Raw genomic sequence first — 19830 nt, forward strand, 5'->3', positions numbered from 1 at the left:
GCAAAGAGCTACAAAGATCAGATGATCAAAGATGTGAAATAGCATTCATTAAACATATCAGAGATAGTTCAGGCAGTGTAAAAGATAATGGAAGGAGAATGCAGTGGAAATCATAGGTGGCTTGTAGAGCATGGATGCGGAATTACTGACACTTTCTGCTAAGCATGAAGGGTCACCACCTGAAATACACTGGTTAAAAGCTAACAATGGGAAATTGTCCTTCACACGGTACGTGTATGGAGTTCCTTGGTCTGGGACACTGTGAATGATTAAAATTGATGCGGCTTCAAAAAAGCAACTGGAGAAATTAATGGAAGAAAATTCTTTCAAAGCCTATTAAATGTACAGATATTATATCTGGCAGAGGAAGCGCCTATGCTGTAAATTCCTGGATATGCTTGCCTGCTCTTCTGCTGTTCTCCAGTCATCTGTTTTGGACATCTGTTCCTACTGAAGACTCTTTTTTGGGCCAGGTGTTAGCCCAGCCTTTGCAAAACCTTAGGGTCCTCCTGGGGAGGGAAAGGCCTAAAGGAAAAAGAAAATAAGGAGAAAATAAGTAATTATGAGGGCGTGAGCAAAGAAGAAAACAGTAGAGCAGTGAGGGTTAAAAGATCAAGTCTGGTGAGGAAGCCCCATGACTTCTAGGGCCTCTGATGTGGGAGATGGGACACTGGAGAGGCTGGAGTGGCAATATAACCTGGTATAGCCACTCTCATAACTTCATTTGGGGTTAATGGGAGCCTTGACAATAAAGTTTTATAAACTACAATCTATATTATTTATAATCTATAAACTTGATTGTGGAGCAACTGTTCCCAGAACAGAAATATTTTATTCCAGTATGTGAAAATGAACTTTTTTTTTTTTCCAGTTTGCCTTTGGCCAGCTCTTTTTGCCAGATTCAGAGAAATCTCACAAAGAAATATTACTTTGAAAAGCATTTTGGTGAATGTATACTTTGCTGGAAGGAAAATATATGTCCAAATTCCCGTCCTAAACTTTCTCTCACCTCCCTAATAAATAAAAGTGAGTACATAAGCATGCACAAAAATTACTTATCTGAGAAGACTGCTGGACTCCAAGACATCCAGAAGCAGCTTTCATATTAATATTCCCCACCCCCCTTTTTTTAAAGATGTTATTCAGACTTTGTGGAGATGAAAATAAAACCTAGTATTAATACAGGAGGAAATAAAGTTGACGTTGGAGACAGTTTTGAATCAGGTAGTGGTAGTTTGTCTTATAATAATTTAGAATTGGGTACTAAGTGCATATAAGTTCACATTTAAAGCTTTTATTTAACTAGCTAGATGCATAAAAGGTTCCTGATGTTTTATCAATAATAAGTAACTGCAATTTTTTTTAATTTCAAACCTCTCAGTGGATTGTAATTTTCTAATTCTTTTTCACATTGGCTATATTGGGTGATGGTGGTAGCTTTAATAATCCAGAAACACTTTTTGGAGAGGAAAAACACGTAGTAGGTATTATTTACCTGAACAGACTAGATCCAGAAAATGCACATTTCAAGTCCTTTTTGACAGGGACAAAAACGTGCTCTTACATGGCTATCATTTTAGTTTGTAAGCAACACTGTGGTTATCTGGAGAGCATATCTGACTTGAAGTCAGCCTCCAGGTTTGTGCCTTTCCCTGTGGTTTGTGTAACATTTGCAGCACAACTGTGTTGTCACAGGGTTGTCTTGTTGCAGGGAATAGTTGTGCATCACAGCCAGCTATCAGGTTGCAGTTTAATGTTTGCTCTCAGGTGGAGGTTGGTAATGCAAGACTAGGCCACTGAAACAACAGACTGTACCTCTGGCTGTAAGTCAGCAAAAACTGAGTGGCTGTAACTCTTTGCGTATTTTTCCTCTTCAAAATAAAAATAATCTTCACCCTTTCCCTGTCAGATCTGTTTGTGGTTCCTGCTGCTAAGTCTGGGAACATATATACATGTATGGGCCATGTTCCAGGCCTCCTCACTAGGGATATTTGACTGACATCTTTTTGATAACATTAGCAAACTGTTCCTATTTGATTCTTTGTGAGCCAGGCACCTTTTGCCATCATAACTGGAACTGTGGTGGTGCACAGCAGCTGCACCCAAGTGGCTGGGAAAGAGGTCAGAGATACAGGGTCTCTTACAGAAATGTAGGATTCCCCACCATGTGTCTGGAACCATGACAAGATTAAGGCAAAATTTATTTGCAGTCTGGATCTAGACAGAAACTGCCATTTGGTAGTCCTCGAATGACCCTGTCCTGGAATGCTACAGCTGTAGGTAAAAGCCATCAATTTACAATGTTCTCCTTTTTGATTTTTTAGAAGCTGCTCATCTGGGGACAGAAATTTTCACCTCAGATGTTTTTGATACAGTTGCTAAAATTTAGATCAATACTGTTTGCCAATAAGATATGGAGAGAGACTTTTCCTTCCTGCCTTCAAAAGCATGGAGAATTTTTTTAAGTGTATTTTGGTATGTATAGTGATTATTAAGTCCTATAAGAAAATTAGATCCATGTAAATAAAACATTAAGACAATGGAAATACAATAATTCACTAAGACACTACAGAAATCTCTGCATATCTGTTCAAGCAAGTCACTATCATGCAAAAGAACCAACAGCTGCCTTCCATTTGCTGGCAGTATCACTAAAGGACTAAGACGCTAGTGATTAACTCAGTCTCAAATGATTTCACAAATATGGCAGTTCAGATCTTAAATAATATAGTAAATATGAATGTAATTTTATTGATTCAGTCAGCATAATGAACTGCAGTTTAACATTCTTTATTGCTTACAGACAAACTGCACTATTCATTCACCAAATATCTGATGGAGTCTTTAAAAGAAATGAGATAACCATTTTCTCAAAAACAATCAGAAATCTCAATTTTAAAAATCAAGTATATTATTTTTCAAATATTTTTTCTAGTAGAGATGAGATTAGATAGTTTTCATACAGCTAGGAAAAAAGATAAATATTGTATGTTTTAAATTTCATATTCCTAGAGCAGAACTTTAGATTACTAAATATTTCAGAAGCTATTTATTCTTAGTAATCAGTTTGTATTTCTTTAAACCCGGGCAGAAAAGCAGGCATCCTTCATTTGTGATAGCTGTTAGGAACTAGTAAACTCATTTACTATTGACTTATTTTCATGACTGATAGCAGAAAAATAGTCTCACCCTACACAAAGACACACACAACTAACAATCAGTTAAGTAATTTCCCTGGCTATTGCTTGGGAAAAGGCCCTACATGTCTGAGCTCTCTCACTCACAAGCTCCAGTAACCCTTTCTAAGAAAACTGAAGAGGCTACAAGCTCAGGTGCTGACCCCAGCTTTCTACAGAACTTAATACCTTGTTAGTAGGAGCAGCAGAACAGCTGCTCAGCCCTGGCAGTTCACAGCCTCTGGGTTAGCAGAAACCTCATTGATTTGGGTTCCTGTTCCTCCACCGGGCCGCAGAACAGTTGCACTGCCAATGCTGTTGCCTGTACATTGGAGCAGCCATCTGATAGAGCTCTGGGCAGTTACGGGTGGTATCTGCTGCATTGCCTGGACTCAAATCCTCATCCAGGGCATTGAGGAAAAGAAACAGCCAAAAGACTGACAACTGAAAAATAATTCATCAAGTAGGGAAACACAGGTACCGTAGCCCAAGGAGAAAGTTATTGGGCTAAAAATTAACCAAAAGACTTTCAGAAGCATAATGAAAGAAGAACTTATTTCTCTTGTTAATTCTCCTTCTGTTCAGGAAAGCACGATTTTCCACATAGGCATCATTGCTTCAAAGGAGCATGAATTCATGACCAGTTTCTTCATCCAGAAAAGGCAATCAAAAAAACCCTCCAGGGCTCCAAATTTTGGCTAAGCATTCAGGTTTAAAAAATGATAATATTATTTTGCTTGACATAGACTTATCTTTTTCTTCAGGTACATAAAACTTTGGCATAAGCATTGTATTTTAAAATAGCTAAACTAACATTAGAAATCTATGTAAAGTCAGTTAAGATCTTGAAGCTGAAGAAAGAAATGTAATGGCTACATATTTTGTTTCAGAACTACTTTATTTGAGTCTTGTTACTTTTTTTTTAAAATTTATTTACACATCTACCATATGTGAGCCAATTCATCAGTCAGGAACTTCACTTGATGTATAAAGGATTCAAGGTCTACGTAATGTTATAGAAAAAACAGTCTGGAGCTATAGTAGGTAGAAGTGGTTTGGAAATTGTATGGAATATTAAGTTAGAAAAACAACAGCAAACCATAGAAAAAACATATTTCACCCTAAAAGAACATTACCAGTAACATTCCTGAGTATTAATTTTCTGATAACTTTGGGCTGTTCTTGCAAAGTACAGTCTGATGTATTAAGAAAAACTGAACTTTGTGCTGGTCATGCTTAATATACTGTGCTGCAATCTGTAATAGTTCAGCTCCTTCACAAGGAGCTGAGGTTTCCTTCCAGTGCGATCACCAACTCCCGAGAGAGGGATGAGAGGCACCCAAGGAAAGCCATCTTCTCTTGGCTACAGTGGTTCCCTGAATGAAACCCACCGCTGCAAAAGAAGGGTATTGGGTTGCTTAGTCTATAGGAAATTAACACGTCTGCTGTCTGTGATCTCAGATATTTCAGCTGAGTGATACTGAGAGGAGGATGGAAGGAATTGGGCATATCTATGGCATCTATCTGTCCTTCATCTCTTACATCAACAGCAGTTTTATTGTGTTTTTTCTAGTCTTCAAGAACAAGGAAAAAATTTATTTCTAAGCATGCTTCCTAGAGATACATCTCCTTAGAAAATTATTTTCAAATCTAATTCTAATTACTCTGAAATTAAAATCTTACCTTGTTTAAAATTAAAATAATATGAACTTTAGGATATACTCATGACTTTTTTGTCTAACTTTCAGTTAAAAAGGAACAAATTCAAATTTTCTTGATTGGCTCTTAAGTAGTTATTTCCAAGTGGTTTTCAATGTGAGTATAATGGTTAAACAGAGGTAAGATAATCTCTCTACATATAGATATTAAAATGTAAGTATTTTAAGACTCAAGGAAATGAACACTTTGCCTCTGCACAACTACATACATTTTTTAGACAAGAGAGACTGATGTCTGCCGTTGAAACAACAGTATTAAGAGAAATTTAGGCCAGGAAGAACAGATCTAGTCTAAAGCCCCCTGAAATCAATGAGAGGCTTTGCTTTAACTCCTCTAGGCTTTGGCTCCAGCCCCAAGTAATTATTCAAGTTGGACTTTGGCCACTGATACTAACACCATCTGCTTACAGGAAAGTACCATGAAATCTTTAATTAACACAAATCGTGAGCACCTCAGTTCTATGTCTTATCTAAAAAATGGCACCTTTGAGAGTGCAGTGTTGATGCGTACCTTGCTGAGGACCTCATTCCCTGCCATCTCATGGGGAAGTGTGTCATCTACTGACTTGCCTGCACTACCTTTTCCAAATATGGCCAAGTTTCAAAGCCATTGATTTTCCAGTTGAAATTCATATGCAAGTATATGAACCAGGTTTTATTTTTATTGATGGTGTTGGATAAAAGTAATAAATATGCAGCAAATACATGGAAAGGGAGAAGTAAGGGGGTTTTGTTTGTTAAAATCAAATTTTAAAAGAACAAAATAAAACACATAAAAGGGAAAAAAGAATATGACGTGTGTAACATACCTATCTAGAGAGCAGGATAGTCTTACAGTTCAGGATTGGATTTCTCCCTATTTTCCTATTTTTACCTTTTCACAAAATCACTGAGGTAAAGCATTTAATATTTCTCTTCCTCACTTTCCCCATCTGTGAAATGGTATTAATGCCAATTGATCTGGCAGGAATTTGCCATCCTAAAATACTGCTTTGAAGTGTTGGAAGGGGAGACTGTATATATCAAGCTACAAAGCCTTGGCATTATTGCACACCATCTTATGGCCTGGCTAGTCCCACATGCTGTGCAAGACCGTTGCTTTTTTACACACCATTGTCATTAAGCACCAACTTTGCAGCACGGGCCACTTCATTGAGAGTGAATAAGGCACAGTCCCTTTTGTACCTATAACTCATATTTTCAAGCCAAAAATGTAAAAGATGTGTCTGTCACCAGACGATGAGTGTGTCTGGAGGACTTAAATATTGTTTCCTTATTGTAGGGATTAATGAAGTGCTGGCCTGGGCCCTGCACAGCACTTAAGGACATGTTTAACTTTAAGAATCTGAGTAGACTGATGGATTTCCATGGGAATACTGATGTGCTTAAAGTATGTGTTGTTGGAATGAAGTCATATCCTTCAGGATCGTGTGGGGTCACGCTACTTTTGTTTGTGAAAGTGAAGAAATACTCTCAGATGTTACTCCTTCTACAGGGAATTTCCTCGTTGTTCAAGACAGGGATCCTCAAACATCTCACCCTCCCGATTTCTCAGCCCAGACTCATATATGTGGTCTGTCTGCAATAAACAGGATCAAGATCTGTACTGGTGTTCTGAAATTAGTTGTTTTCCTGTTCTGAGCCAAAAATAAATTCAATAAATCATTACTCTAAACAACTGACTTCAGTAACACTGATTTTTCTTTTTCTTTCCAATAATTATATCTAGCAACTTTTATGTACATAGATATGAAAATCATGAAATAATTCTCTGCCAAAAAAAAAACCCTTAAGCAAACAGCTCCCTTGTCCCAAGCCCCTAGGCAGCTCAAAAGGCAGTACTTCATGGAGGAAGGGCACAAGCTCTTTCCTTCTGAGGTTCTGTATTGCTGTCTTAGGTGAGCATCTGTCTCAGATCACAACACTGAACAAGCTTGTCCACCTCCATGTGCCATCTCTGGGGTATTCTTTGGCAACTTCCCAGATACAGCTTGAGTCAGGGGCAACACCTGCAGCTGCACAGACCTTTGCACTCAGAAGGAATGTGCTGTGTTCACCTCTTGGTAGACAAGATGCTCTGCTTAGCTGTTTGCATCATGACTTACTTCTGCTGGTGCCTACTCTGCCATCTGTCTGAAAGTTTCATAATAGTTCTTTATTAGAATTTACCAAATGCACTCACTGTGTAAGGACCATAGCACAGTTATTACTGTATATGTTTAAAAGGAATACAATGTGCAAAAGGACTTCCTTGATACAGAAATGCTTGATTGCTGTTGGAACTTATGTTATCACGTTTTTTGTTTTGCAGTTTTACTAAAGAATGCAAAAAAGGAGGAAGAAAAGCCTTTCAGAGACTGTGCAGATGTATACCAATCTGGTTTTAACAAAAGTGGGGTCTATACTATTTATATTAACAATGTGTCGGATCCTAAAAAGGTAAAGTAAATGTTTGTTTTATTTTCTTATTTGTTAATATGATATTGCTCTGGCCTTAAAGGAGCATTTGGAGCCTTTATTGAAGATCTCATTCTGCAAAATGCTGTACTGATAAATAAGCTGGGCTATATTCAGTCTTGAAAAAAATACAGTAGAGTGAAGAAAATGATAAACTGTATTATTCCATACATTATTCTTTCTCGCTGACAGAGAATATTTCCTAAGTTCCAACATACATTCAATAGTTGACTCACTTCCTCCCACTTGGCAAGTTCAGTTGAATCAGACTATGGCTGCAAATAAATCTGCAATAAAGTTTAGAAGAGAATTAGTAAAGTGCTATAATGAGGAAGTTGATGGGTGGATTATCTGGTAGCAGAGGGAAAGAAATAGCAGAATGAGTAGTTTTTAAAGATAAAGGTATACAAAAATCCTGCTTCTTTTGTAGGGAGCAAGGAAGAGTATTTTTGTCTGTAAGGAACACAACATGCTGAATATTATCACTATTTGAAATGATGAAGCATGTATAATTCTGTTCTCCTCAAAAAAAGACCTTTGGGAGGGTTTTTTTTGATGAAAATGAAACATTAGTTTGTAAAGGAGACCGATTTTTTGGAAGGCTTTTGATGCTAAGGTACCTGAGTCAGTTGAAGCTAGGAACATGAGTGAGTAACCTAAGCCTAACTTATACGTGGAGGAATGCTGGCTGTCCCTCTGACCAGGCACTACTGAGAGCAGCCCTCAACAAGGCTAAGAGCTGATTACCTGGGAGAGGAAAATACAGTGGTGTCCAGAAAGTGGGCCAAACAGGAGGGAGGGAACCACATGTGTTTGGAGAATTTATTCCTACTTCAGTAAAATAGTGACCCTGCAAACAGGAAAAGGCAATAACAAATATTACCAATGTTATTGTCTATAGTCATTTTATGATGATATAAAGTATGTAAAACTTATTTCCAAACTGAATTTAGTTTTATTAGAGGCCTTTGGAAGCCTGCAGATGTCAAGATGTTATAGTTTACTAAGGAATTAGAGCTCATTAAACCATGAGTAGAGTTGGGGTCGGAGAGTACTATAGGCAAAGATCAATATAACTGGTGAATGTGAATGGAAAAATAATGGTCATGACATAAAATACATAGACCCCTTTAAGCATTACTGAACAGGACAAGAACAATAAAAGCGGTTCTCTAGAAGCTGTTCAAGTCAAAACAGAGATGTAACATCAAAGTCCAAATTGCATGTACAAATTGTCAGTGGCTTTTTTTAGACTTATTAAAGTTCATAAACCATCCCCAGAAGCTGGGTTGCAATGAAAAACAGTGGTTACCTGAAAGCACTGTGGCACTGATACTTCTGGTATATTTACCTTAAACCCACTTCACTGGTAATACAAGGACAGTGACACTATGGAAGCCATCCTGTGTTTCCGCTGTATCCCTGTTTGCAGACACTGCGATCAAGCAGTACAGGCAGCACGACTCAGCTGATAACATTGCATTATTTTTTCCTGGAGGCTTCATGTTTTAGCAAGAACATTTTGGGGGCAGCAGAGGGGAGAGAGAGAGAGAGAGAGAGAGTGTTGAGGGCATTTCTGCTACCACCTGTTTCTGTCTTGCCCTAGTGATAACACAGCAAGAGCTGATCCCAGGCATGTGAGGAGTGTGATTGCTTTAACAGATGTTTTTTCAGACATTGAGGTTGTGTTAACAGTCTGCAAGGTAGTGCTGTGCAGAGATAGCTGAACTAACTCCAGCTGAGATAGATAGGTTCAAAATCACATCAATGCAGCACTGTGCCAGGACTAATTAGCCCAGAGGCAGCACCACGCTGACACAGATCGTTCTGGGACCCAAGGTAATATCCTGATAGGTACTCCATGGAGACATACCCGCTTGTTTAAAGCCAACTTAGTTATCTGGATTACCACAATACAATGCACAACTCTGACATGTCTTAAGAGGCCTAATATATTGTTACCTTCTGTAATACTTGCAGCCACTGGCAACCGTCTCATTTATAGTAATATTATACTTCAGGTCACAAAAATATACCTTCATTTAATTTTATATTTCCTAAGGGATACTTACTAGAATCCTGACATTCAATAAAAAATATCTCTTTGTCATATATACAAATGTTACTGTCAGTTCTAGTTTTTTGCTGGTTTTACCTTCATATATTCATAGACAATTATCCTCCATGCTTACAGCTCCATATCATTTGTATGCCTCATTTTTATACGCTTACATATTTAGATTGCAATTTTTCTTTCATGTTCCTAGCTTCAGCAGCTCATTAGGTTAGTTCATTAGTCTTCCAACCCTGCATCAAAAATCAGTGATTAATTTCTGTTTAAAAGGATCTTAATAATATTCCATATTTTTGAGATGGGAAGAGAAAAAGATAGGCTTAAAGTATTAAGCTAATTAATTGGCTTACTTTGATGTGTGTGTGTGTGTGTGTACAATGCCTGATGGTGTTGAGAAATGATTATCCATAGGCCATAGTGAGAGCAAAGGCAAGAAGAGTCCTCTCAGTCCCCTGCAGAGGTGGGGTCAGCTACAGGGGAAGCAGAGGCTGCTGATGAGCAAAGGAGCAGTGGGAGTGAGGTTGTCACTGTTTTGGAGCTAAAGGAACCATGTCACCTTCAGCAGCTGAAGTAGGCCAGGGGGACTGGTCTGAGTGCACACAGAACCTCCAGATCTCCCCTTGGATCAATGTATTGGACTCTTACTGTCTCCTCTAATGCCCTCACAAGCATGACTTCTACCAGCTTCTGGGTGCGCGGCACTGAAAATGTAATGTTATTAATTGCTAGTGGGGTCTATATATCTGGGTCTTTATGGCTCTGCAAAAGCAATTGCCACCGTTGCCATGAATGCAGCCTTCACTCCTTCCCCTCTACATTCTGCCTGTGGACTTCCTACCAAATTGGTGTCAATGGTCTCTCTGAGCATATCTGCCAGAATTTTAACCCATTAAATGTATGCTAGCCCCATATACTGTGGAAACTGCTGTTACCTTCAGGCTTGTTTTCTGCATAGCAGATACACATTCCCTGAATCTCAAATGGCTGGTCTTGAGCTTGTTGCTCCATGCCAACAGTGTAGACTTGTGATGTCTTAGAGTGCATGCACTTAAAATGCAGTACGTGGTAATCCCCCTCCTTTTATTTACTTTAAAATTGTGCTGATCTCTAAATGATTATTATGAAGTTTATAATAATTTAGTCCATAAAGCTAAAATATGTATAAATAATCTCATATATGCCTTTTAGTAGCTTGAGTATTTTTACCTATGCATTTAAGGAAGGGCAAGAGTGCAATGCTTTGGATGCTCTTTTAATCTAAATCAAGTTATTTTATTTACAATAAACTCAAAATCTAAAGACGCATACAAATTCAAAGTCACTTTTCTTCATCCTTTTCTTTTCTGGTAGAGGGTTAAATATCAGAACATGCTAAAAGGTGTTTAATGGCTGAGTGCCCTGACCTTGTCTGGGACAGAAGCCAGTCCAGGACATTTGTTGGCTAGAGCTATGCACAATGAACATCTATAATCAGCTTGGCACTCCTGTTAATACAGCAGGTGTTTGTGTCTACCACCGTGGAAAGTGCCAGACCACACAAGGATGGCTAGCAAATAATGTGCTGCTGTAAATCTTTCTTTCACTGTGCAGTTTTCTCTTTTAATTTGGTATATTATTTGGAAAACATCAAAGTCTTTTATAGGTATTTTATTATATTTTAGTATCAAAACTCCATCATTTTTTGTGCGCATCTTTAAAATGAGTAGTCTTAATACAGTTGAGGATTTAATGCTTTAAAAATTGGCAGTGGATTCATTGGAGCTTGAAATGACTTATAAGGAAAGTAAATCCATCATTTAGAAATTCTCACTGTAAATCAGACTAAAGAAATTAAATCCTGTAGATAAATGTTTTGACTCACAGTGTCTTCCCTGAAGGAGGAATAGGGCCAAAATGTTTGTCTAGCAAATTGTGGGTTTTCTTGTGGTTACCCTAAATCAAGTTTACATGTTTGCACTGTTCAGTACTCTGTTTCCTTCCTGTACCTACACAGGGACTTCACTCGGTATGCCTGGAGCAAACTAAAACAAAGGCACTTGCACAGGATTACTGTGACAATGCTTATGAGTAGGAAAGACATGGAACTGATTTGCCTGAGGGTGGAATATGGTTCTCTAGTCAACTGAGGGATGAATTTTTATTTAACTGAATTGGATAGTAACCTTCAATTTGACAAAGCAACTTAAAGCTTTAAATTACCGACCAGTGCTGAGTGGATTGACTCTTGTTGATGTGAATGCCAAACACTAAGCTAATGAGTGACACCTCTTCAACCCTCAACTATTCAAGAACACAGACAAATGAAATCTAGGATAGTTGCAGTGCCAGTATGGCATGGATTAGTACACAGGAATGAAAATCAGGAAAATTTGCTTGCGTGAGTAGCACTGAGAAACTTAGTTGGATCTCAAAATCAAGTGTTACACAAATATAGGAACAAAAATGAATACTATCAGTTGCCGCATGTAAAAAAAAAGTGAATGGATAAGCAGTATTTGCATTTTTTCATAATTTACCTTCTATATTTTTGAAAGGATAATGTAAGAAGAGTGAAAAATGTAGGAAAATTAAATATCCATTTTGATTATTATACAGATTATTTAAGATTATTAACAGATTTCAGTTGACGCAATATTCTAACATCAAGCTTCAGCAGTTGTCAAATTGTTAAATTATCCTTAATATACAGAATCTCAGTATCTAAGTTAGAATTTTATTAGTGCAATGATGGCATGGTATGATCTTACATGTTCAGTATAGGTCTTAACTTCTGAGTTTGTAGCACAGACCTCTGTTCCTATCTATGTCCTCTGTCAACTGTAAGGCAGCTTAGATTGAGACCAACTGTTTCTGTTTTGGGACACTGCCTGGCACACTGTAGGTAACTTTACAATACAAGGCAAAACAGAATAATCTTATCTGTGCTACATTTTGGACTACTTGAATGGATATTTTTTGTAAGAATTCCAGAAGATTCTTTCTTGGACAGAATGACACTCTGCTAAAACCTATAGAAAACTTTATTATCACTGAAAAAAATACTCATTTGTTAAGAGGAAGGGAGGGATTTCAGGTGCACTGCAGAGAAAATAGAAAAGGAGCATGGAGGAAATGTGAAGAGGAAAGCTGAGGATGCGGTGGGGGATGATGGGCAGACGTTCTTGCTGAAAGAACAGGAGACATTACTGGGAGAATTACATTGAACATAAGGAGAGTTCCAGTTGTCATCAAGTGATTGAGGATACCATTGAGGACAGAGGGCATGAGTCCATAGGAAAATAGTCTTCCTTAGTTCTGTTATTCACAAATATTTTTTCCCCCTAAGATGACAGGATTCCAATGCAAGTTCGTTTTATTGTTTTTTGTTTTGTTTTGTTTTTATTGCTGCATAGGTCTTTTGCAATATGGAAATTGCTGGAGGAGGATGGACGGTTATACAGCACCGAGAAGACGGGAGTCTGGATTTTCAAAAAAGCTGGAAAGAATACAAAATGGTAAGGTGAAAAGTGTGGAATAGCTGTAGAGTTCATAGAAGCATTAGATTTCAAATAGTACTTCCTATTATGTTAAGCTGATAGTTCTCCCTATAGTGATGTGGTGTGGTCCTACAGTCTTTTAAGAGCTACCTTTTGTCATGTCTGTTACTTTCAAAAATCATAATATTCTCTTTACTCAGTTGACTATTATTTCCCATGACTTAGGGTTTCTTTCAGATCAGTTACTGAGATTAAAATGAGGTCAGGCCCAGACATATTCACTAAAGAATGTTGGTGTCTATCCCTCTGAAGTTTTGACTTGCTGTGACGTGAAGGGGTAATAGGCATGTGATGATATTCCTAATGCATGGATGTTTTCAGCTGAGGGGAACTCCTTCAGAACTTGGAGCATCACAGAGAGGAATGAAAAGTTTTACTGGGGTTTATCCCAAGTCATACAACACCTCTGCCAATCAAACCAATGTACTGGAAATGTTGATACTTCGAATAGGATTAAAAGAAAATAAATAACTTACCAAATTACAGATGACATTACTTCAGCAGGCTATTTTCCCTTTGCCAACTCAAAAAAATTTTACTCCAATCTAAATAACTTCTGAGTTTTTTCATTCGCTGCCTGATCAGACTTTCTGATGGACCTCCTTTCTCTGAGTCCCTGAGGACTGGCTTGGATTTCAATGACATTCCCAGTGAAGTTTTCAGAACTATGTTATCAGCCTGGAAGAGGAAAATCTTTTTTCCAACAGTTTTCAAAAAGCACTAAATGAAGAGAACATTTAAAATGTTTAAAAATAAAAGCAAGTTCAGTTCAGTAAAAATTTCTATGGGAAAAAGTTCTGTTACAGAACTTACCATTTTGGAAATAAATGCAATATCAGGTTAATGAAACAAAATGTCATTTTGGATTTTATGGATTCTTTTTTTTTCAATGTTTTTAAATTACTTGTAAATATAAATTATAGGGGTAAAAGCTAACCATTTGGGTCAGACTTCTGCTAGTATGGATAACCAGAGGACGTAATCTGTTTCATAATATATGTGAAGTAAAAATAATATTAAAATGACAACTAGATATTTTGGAATGGATTTGCAAAATTGGAAACTTTTTTTAAAATTCATAAAGTTTTAATTTAGCAGGAAACTTGAAAACTGTTTTGCTCTATTTTGGTTCAGAGTCAAGTAAAATATAAAACATCAATTTATTTTGGGGGAACCAAAAATTGAAGATTCTACCAGTTTTACTTATGAGAAAATTAGAATTTGTATATGCAACCTAACTTGTTCTTTACATATGGGCTATTTTAATTTATAAATTTATACATTCTATATGAATTATTGAGATTTCCTCAGTTTTTCTCTCCTGTGCTTTTTCTTAGACCATTTAATAAAAACAGCCCTTCTTTTTAAAGTTTTCACGTGACCTTTTTTTCCTATATATTCCTTCACTTGGTCAAACATTTTCCCCAAATTTTCCTTTATAATAGTGTGAGCCTCTTCAGGATTAGACTATGTTGGTTTTGTCTGTTTCAAGCAGTCTGAATTAATTTTGATTCCCTTTAGGAATGCCATAGTCTTCTAAGAGATCATTTACTTATACCAAAAGAAAAGGATCTGTTTTGGACTTTTAGTGGTAGCTATCCTATAAGTCATGAGAAAAGATGGGATTTAGGCTTGCTTCTGCTTCTATGAACCATTTCACCAAACTAACTAGCTTAGTCTCCCTTCTGTGATTATCTTATATCACCAAATGTTGGATGATAGAAGCTGGTGGATGCTCTGTGGATTACTGGAATACGTGACAGTGTCTGAGCTTCGAGGCACCACTAACTTAATTCCTTCATTGTTCAGAGAGGGTGCATGGTGTCTATTGGATCACACCCCCTCTCCTTCCTGATAGATCTACCTTGTGTTTCTTCCAATTTAAACTGGGTAGTGTGGTGGGGGACACAATGGTACTTGGTCTTGGAGTGGTTGAACTTAATATATGTTCTCTCAGCCCATAGTTCAGATACAGCTTTCCAGATTTGCTAAGACATTCTTGTTGTGCTTGTATCTCACTAGGGCCCCAAATCTAACAGAAATAAACAATATCATAATAATATAATAACAGTAATAATAAGTCTGTGGGGTTTTTTTTAGTTTCAATGCATTTAGTTCTTATTGGAAAAGAATCTGGAAAACTGTTGAAGTTATTCAGTTACAAGCAAGTCCTGACTGCAAGCTTCTGAGCTGGACAGGGGCTCAGGCCACCAGCCTATGGCACTGCTAGTGCCCTCACAAGTTATTGGCTGTTCCAGTTTTAGGAGGCCATTGCACGTTTTCTCTGACTAAGCTGAGATCCTTACAGCAGGTAGCTTGGAGAGGGCGCACATGGAGTACTCTAGAGAACAAGACATGGAGGGAGCACAAGTCTTATGAGGAGCGGCTGAGGGAGCTGGGGCTGTTTAGCCTGGAGAAGAGGAGGCTGAGGGGAGACCTTATTGCTCTCTACAACTACCTGAAAGGAGGTTGTAGCAAGGTGGGGGTCAGTCTCTTCTCCCTAGTAACAAGCGACAGGATGAGAGGAAACAGCCTCAAGCTGCGCCAGGGGAAGTTTAGGTTGGATATTAGAAAAAACTTCTTCACTGAAAGGGTAGTCAGGCACTGGAACAGGCTGCCCAAGGGAAGTGGTTGAGTCTCCATCCCTGGAGGTATTTAAAAGACGGGTAGACGTGGTGCTTGAGGACATGGTTTAGTGGTGGGCTTGGCAGTGTTTTAGGTTTATGGTTTGACTCGATGATCTTAAGGGTCTTTTCCAACCTTAACAATTCTATGATTCTATGATACTCTCTGCAGAGGTGAGTGACAGCACTGCTGGGTTACAGGAGTCACCTGGCAACAACTTACCCTGCAGAGAAACTTTGAGGCAATCATTGTCTTTGATCCAGTTTCATGCTGATGTCTTCAGCTTACATGGAAGTACTTCAGTTCCTGTTCTATATCTTTTCCCGACACCAACACAGGAAACAGGCTAAGAGAGAGAGAAAGTAGCCATAAATCTTTTGAAAGTAGGAAATATACAACTCATCCATACATAGATTGCCACAAAGTTTGTGATACTACAGTAACAGTGGTTTTTCTAACTAACTTTTTCTCCTTGTTCTTTTGGCTCCATTTCCATTGGTGTCCAATCTCCACTCTGGAAAATAAAATTACACTGTCTTTGGTATCTAACAAAATCAGTGATGAATACAAAACCTTTTACACAGATTTATTGTTATGTAAGATTGGTCATTCCATATTCTTCCTTAGTGGCACACGTGCTTACCAGTATCATTCAGTTTTGTTATTAGTCATATGCCATGCAGTTTAATTTGTGCCTTCTAAGAACTCATTTCTGACTATGAAATCTCTTGGGCCATTTCAGTTTTGTACATTTAACAGTAAATGGAAGAAATTCAGGGAAACCCTGTGACTTCATCCTCCCATCCTTTTCTTATAAGTATCTACTACATCTGTTCTTTCACATTTTGCGATGGATTTTCCATTATACTGTTTGTTGCTTATCAGAAAAATCGTAATTGGAGCAACAAATAATTTCTTTAACAACAGCAGCTAAGATCACCCTGAAGCAGGTTTCAACCATTTTTCATATTTCCTTGCCTGAGGAGGGAATGTAAAACATTATTAAAGCTTTGATGTCGAGAAGGAAAATATAATTTTAAAAACTATTGCTTACCATCTGCAAACCTGAGCCACTTTTAGAAAGGAGGTTTCCACAAGCTTACTTTGTAAGACACAGTTTCTGGCATTTATTAGGCAGTCATTAACAATAATCAAATCCAAGCAAATGATTAGCTCATGCGCTAACTTGGCTATCAAGGCTTGCTCAAATTTCAGCTTTTCAGTTCTTGGATGAATGCACCTTTCCCAGTCACTGTCTCCATTTTTGCCAAATTAGGTGATGGAGTATTAGATTCCCTATTCTCTAGCTTTTTAGCATGTCTAGTTTAATAATTTCCATGAATTTCACAGAAGTTACTCCAAGCTCAAGAGCCCAACATTCACTATCATTTTCCTAGGGGGGCTTCTTGGGGGTCAAGTCTACTGGGGGCTTCCTCAGACCTTTAAAATTATTTTCTTGCTTTCTGTCATTGGAGGAAGACTCTCAATAGGTATTTGAAATTACGTGCCTTGGCCAGCCCACAACAAATCTTTTCCTAGCGAGATTTTTTTCCTGCCTGTCAGTATTTAATTGTACTGCATGCCTTTATTGCTACAGTATTGTGATTCTCCTTTCTCTGATGAAAGAAAGCTATCACTTTTTTAAGCATTCATAATGTCATGAGCTAGATTAGGATCACTTGTATATATTAGACTCACATCTGAATTTCTAAGCTTTATGGCAACCACCTCCTATCTTCCTGACGAGCAGCTGGTTTTCCTTTTGGTTCTGTGAGGCAAGAATGAAGTTCAGTGGTACATTCCGCACCCCCTTAATCTCATGTTCCTGATTAACATCTAGGAATCCAACACCAGTTCAATGCTTAAAACAAGTCTGCTGCCAACTTATCTCAGAAGTCATCACTAGCAGTTCTGTGTGCCTGAAAAGCACATCTACAAAACTACTTCCATTTCTGTTGGAGTTTCTTCTTTTTCTTTTCTCCTTAAAGCTGGTGGGCCAAATTGATGGCTAGCTCCATAATGCCAATATGATATGATGCCAGAGCAGGATAATTTATGTATTTCCAAGGCTTAAATTCTGCAGCACACTGAGAGCCGGGACACAGAGATTGTTACAAGAACTTTCTCAGGAAGTATTTCTGGATGACGTTATAGGAGGCATTTACATTATGTTATCTGGAATAATCTGACTTTCCTCTGTGCCTCAGTAAATTACAACTAGTGTAACAAGTCTGGTGATCCATATCTTCTGTTTACTTAAAAGACAGCTGAACACCTCTTCAGACTGTAAGTCTGATTTCCTTCTAGGCATGATGTTTTTTACCCTTTTTGATATACTTCCTACAATTCACCTCTGTGAGTAAGCTCTAGTTTGGACATAGATCCCACCCATTTCCTGGAAGACCTTCTAGTTTGTGACAATCAGGTAGCTGGCCACCTCATGTTTTCACCTCACCAGTCCTTGCAAGTCCTACAGACTGCAAGTTGTATATTTGGGCATCTAGATCTACCTGAATTATTCATAACAGGAGCTACCATTCCAACAAAGATTTTATTTCTTAGTACCACCTTTCAGTTCATTCTGAAAACTTCCAGATGTTACTTACATTTAATTTTTATTTGCAAAGTGTCCAGCTCCTGTTTTAGAATGTGCTCTGCTAATTCCTTTTATAGTCTCCATCTGTTTTAAGTCTTATTTTTTTAGTCTTATTTCTCTTGTGAAAGTTTCAGTTCCAGTTTTCAGGTTTGTTATCATTCTGCCCACCTTTCCTGTCTCTAAACTCTGTCACTTTTTTTTGTTCCATATTGCTTCAGTAGCAATACTAACTTGCACTTTTTTTCTTTTTCAAAACAGGTCCTTGACACAATTAACATTGTGTTTGACCTGAGCAAGTAGGCAAAAACTCAAGCTGTTGTACTGTTCCCTTTTGGAACATTAATTGATGATGGATATTTCTCTGATGCAGTTTTGTCCATTTACAAAGATTGTGCAGATTCTTTTTTCTCCCCAAACACTTGAAGAATCAAACAATTACAGACAGAGCTCCAACCCCTTCCAGACACATTAGGTTATTATGTTCATCACTTTTTCAAGTGAGAGGCTGACTGAATAAAAAGCAATGCACAAGGCACATTTTTAAATTGTTTGTTTGTGTAAGCTTCATGATTCTTGTTCCACTATTTCAGTGGATAGCAACTTCAGATTTGTTTTTTTTTTAAAACAAAAATTACATAAACCATGTGGCTTGGCTGATGATAATGTCCTTGACAGAAATAATAAATTTGCTCATAATTTGTGTGCTCATCTTGTGGAAACAACATCTTTCATAATTCTTGGTTTTATTAAACTTAGCTATTCTGAATTAATTTTAAATCCTTTTCTGGATTATAAATATTTAAGCTATGTTATGCGGTGATATGGTCACAAAATCTTCACACTTCTTGCATTCACAGTAGTCTGGTATTATTGATATGTTTGCTGTATTCCTTTGTTCTTTAAAAGAGAACTCAAATACTGTCAGACAGCTCTGAAGATGGTAACTGCTCTTTCCGTGACTATTCCACATTAAGTGAGTTTGTCAAAAGCTCATTATTTGGATCTTCATTCATGCTAAGTTTTTCCCTTTAGACTAAAGAAAACAGATTTCTGGGAGCTAAAAAGTATATTCCATTGCGAGCACGTGACGCAGCTCCCTGGGTTCACAGGATGTCAAGTACTGAAATGGCTGTTGAAACTAACTTCACCTAACTTCTTCTAGGAAGATTTAGAAAGATGCTGCTGTTGTTCACAGGAATTAAAACACTCATCAGCTTTTCAGATACTGTCTTGTAATTTTGACAGGAATTTAAAATTAGGAAACCTTTATCGTCATGTGGAAAATGTACATACACATACTAGCTAGAGATTCCTAGCTACTAGCAGGCCTGTGGTTTTATGACATTAAGAGGTTTCCTCCATTGATTTTGGCTTGAGTGATATTCAAGTCATCTATTTTTTGGTCACAAACGGTAACACAAAGAAATATAAGCAAAGCAACAAAATATTACACTTAATGTACATATAGCCAGATACGTAAACCTTAAAAGTATGATTGTTGATTGATCTCATATGGACATAAATTTTCATCTCCACTGTTATTATCCCTAAATTGTTTGGCTATAAAGGATCACCCCAAGGGCAAAGATATACAGCTGCTCCTGATAATTAGGTAATTGAGTAAGAACCTGCATCTTCCTTCCAACGA

The 19830-nt window shown here is 37.6% G+C and overlaps 1 protein-coding gene across 1 annotated transcript in view; it reads left to right on the forward strand.

The window, feature by feature from the left end:
* The window catches only part of ANGPT1 (angiopoietin 1), a gene marked incomplete at its 5' end in the record, with an annotated part of 165798 nt that overhangs the window by 99567 nt on the left and 46401 nt on the right, over positions 1–19830 (forward strand). The window contains 2 exons of the mRNA XM_082306712.1: positions 7206–7333; positions 12818–12919. Of these exons, the coding sequence (XP_082162838.1) occupies positions 7206–7333; positions 12818–12919 (230 nt within the window). The remainder of the gene's footprint in view (positions 1–7205; positions 7334–12817; positions 12920–19830) is intronic.

The sequence above is a fragment of the Platalea leucorodia genome (assembly GCF_965183815.1).
Source record: "Platalea leucorodia genome assembly, chromosome: 1".
NCBI lineage: Eukaryota > Metazoa > Chordata > Aves > Pelecaniformes > Threskiornithidae > Platalea > Platalea leucorodia.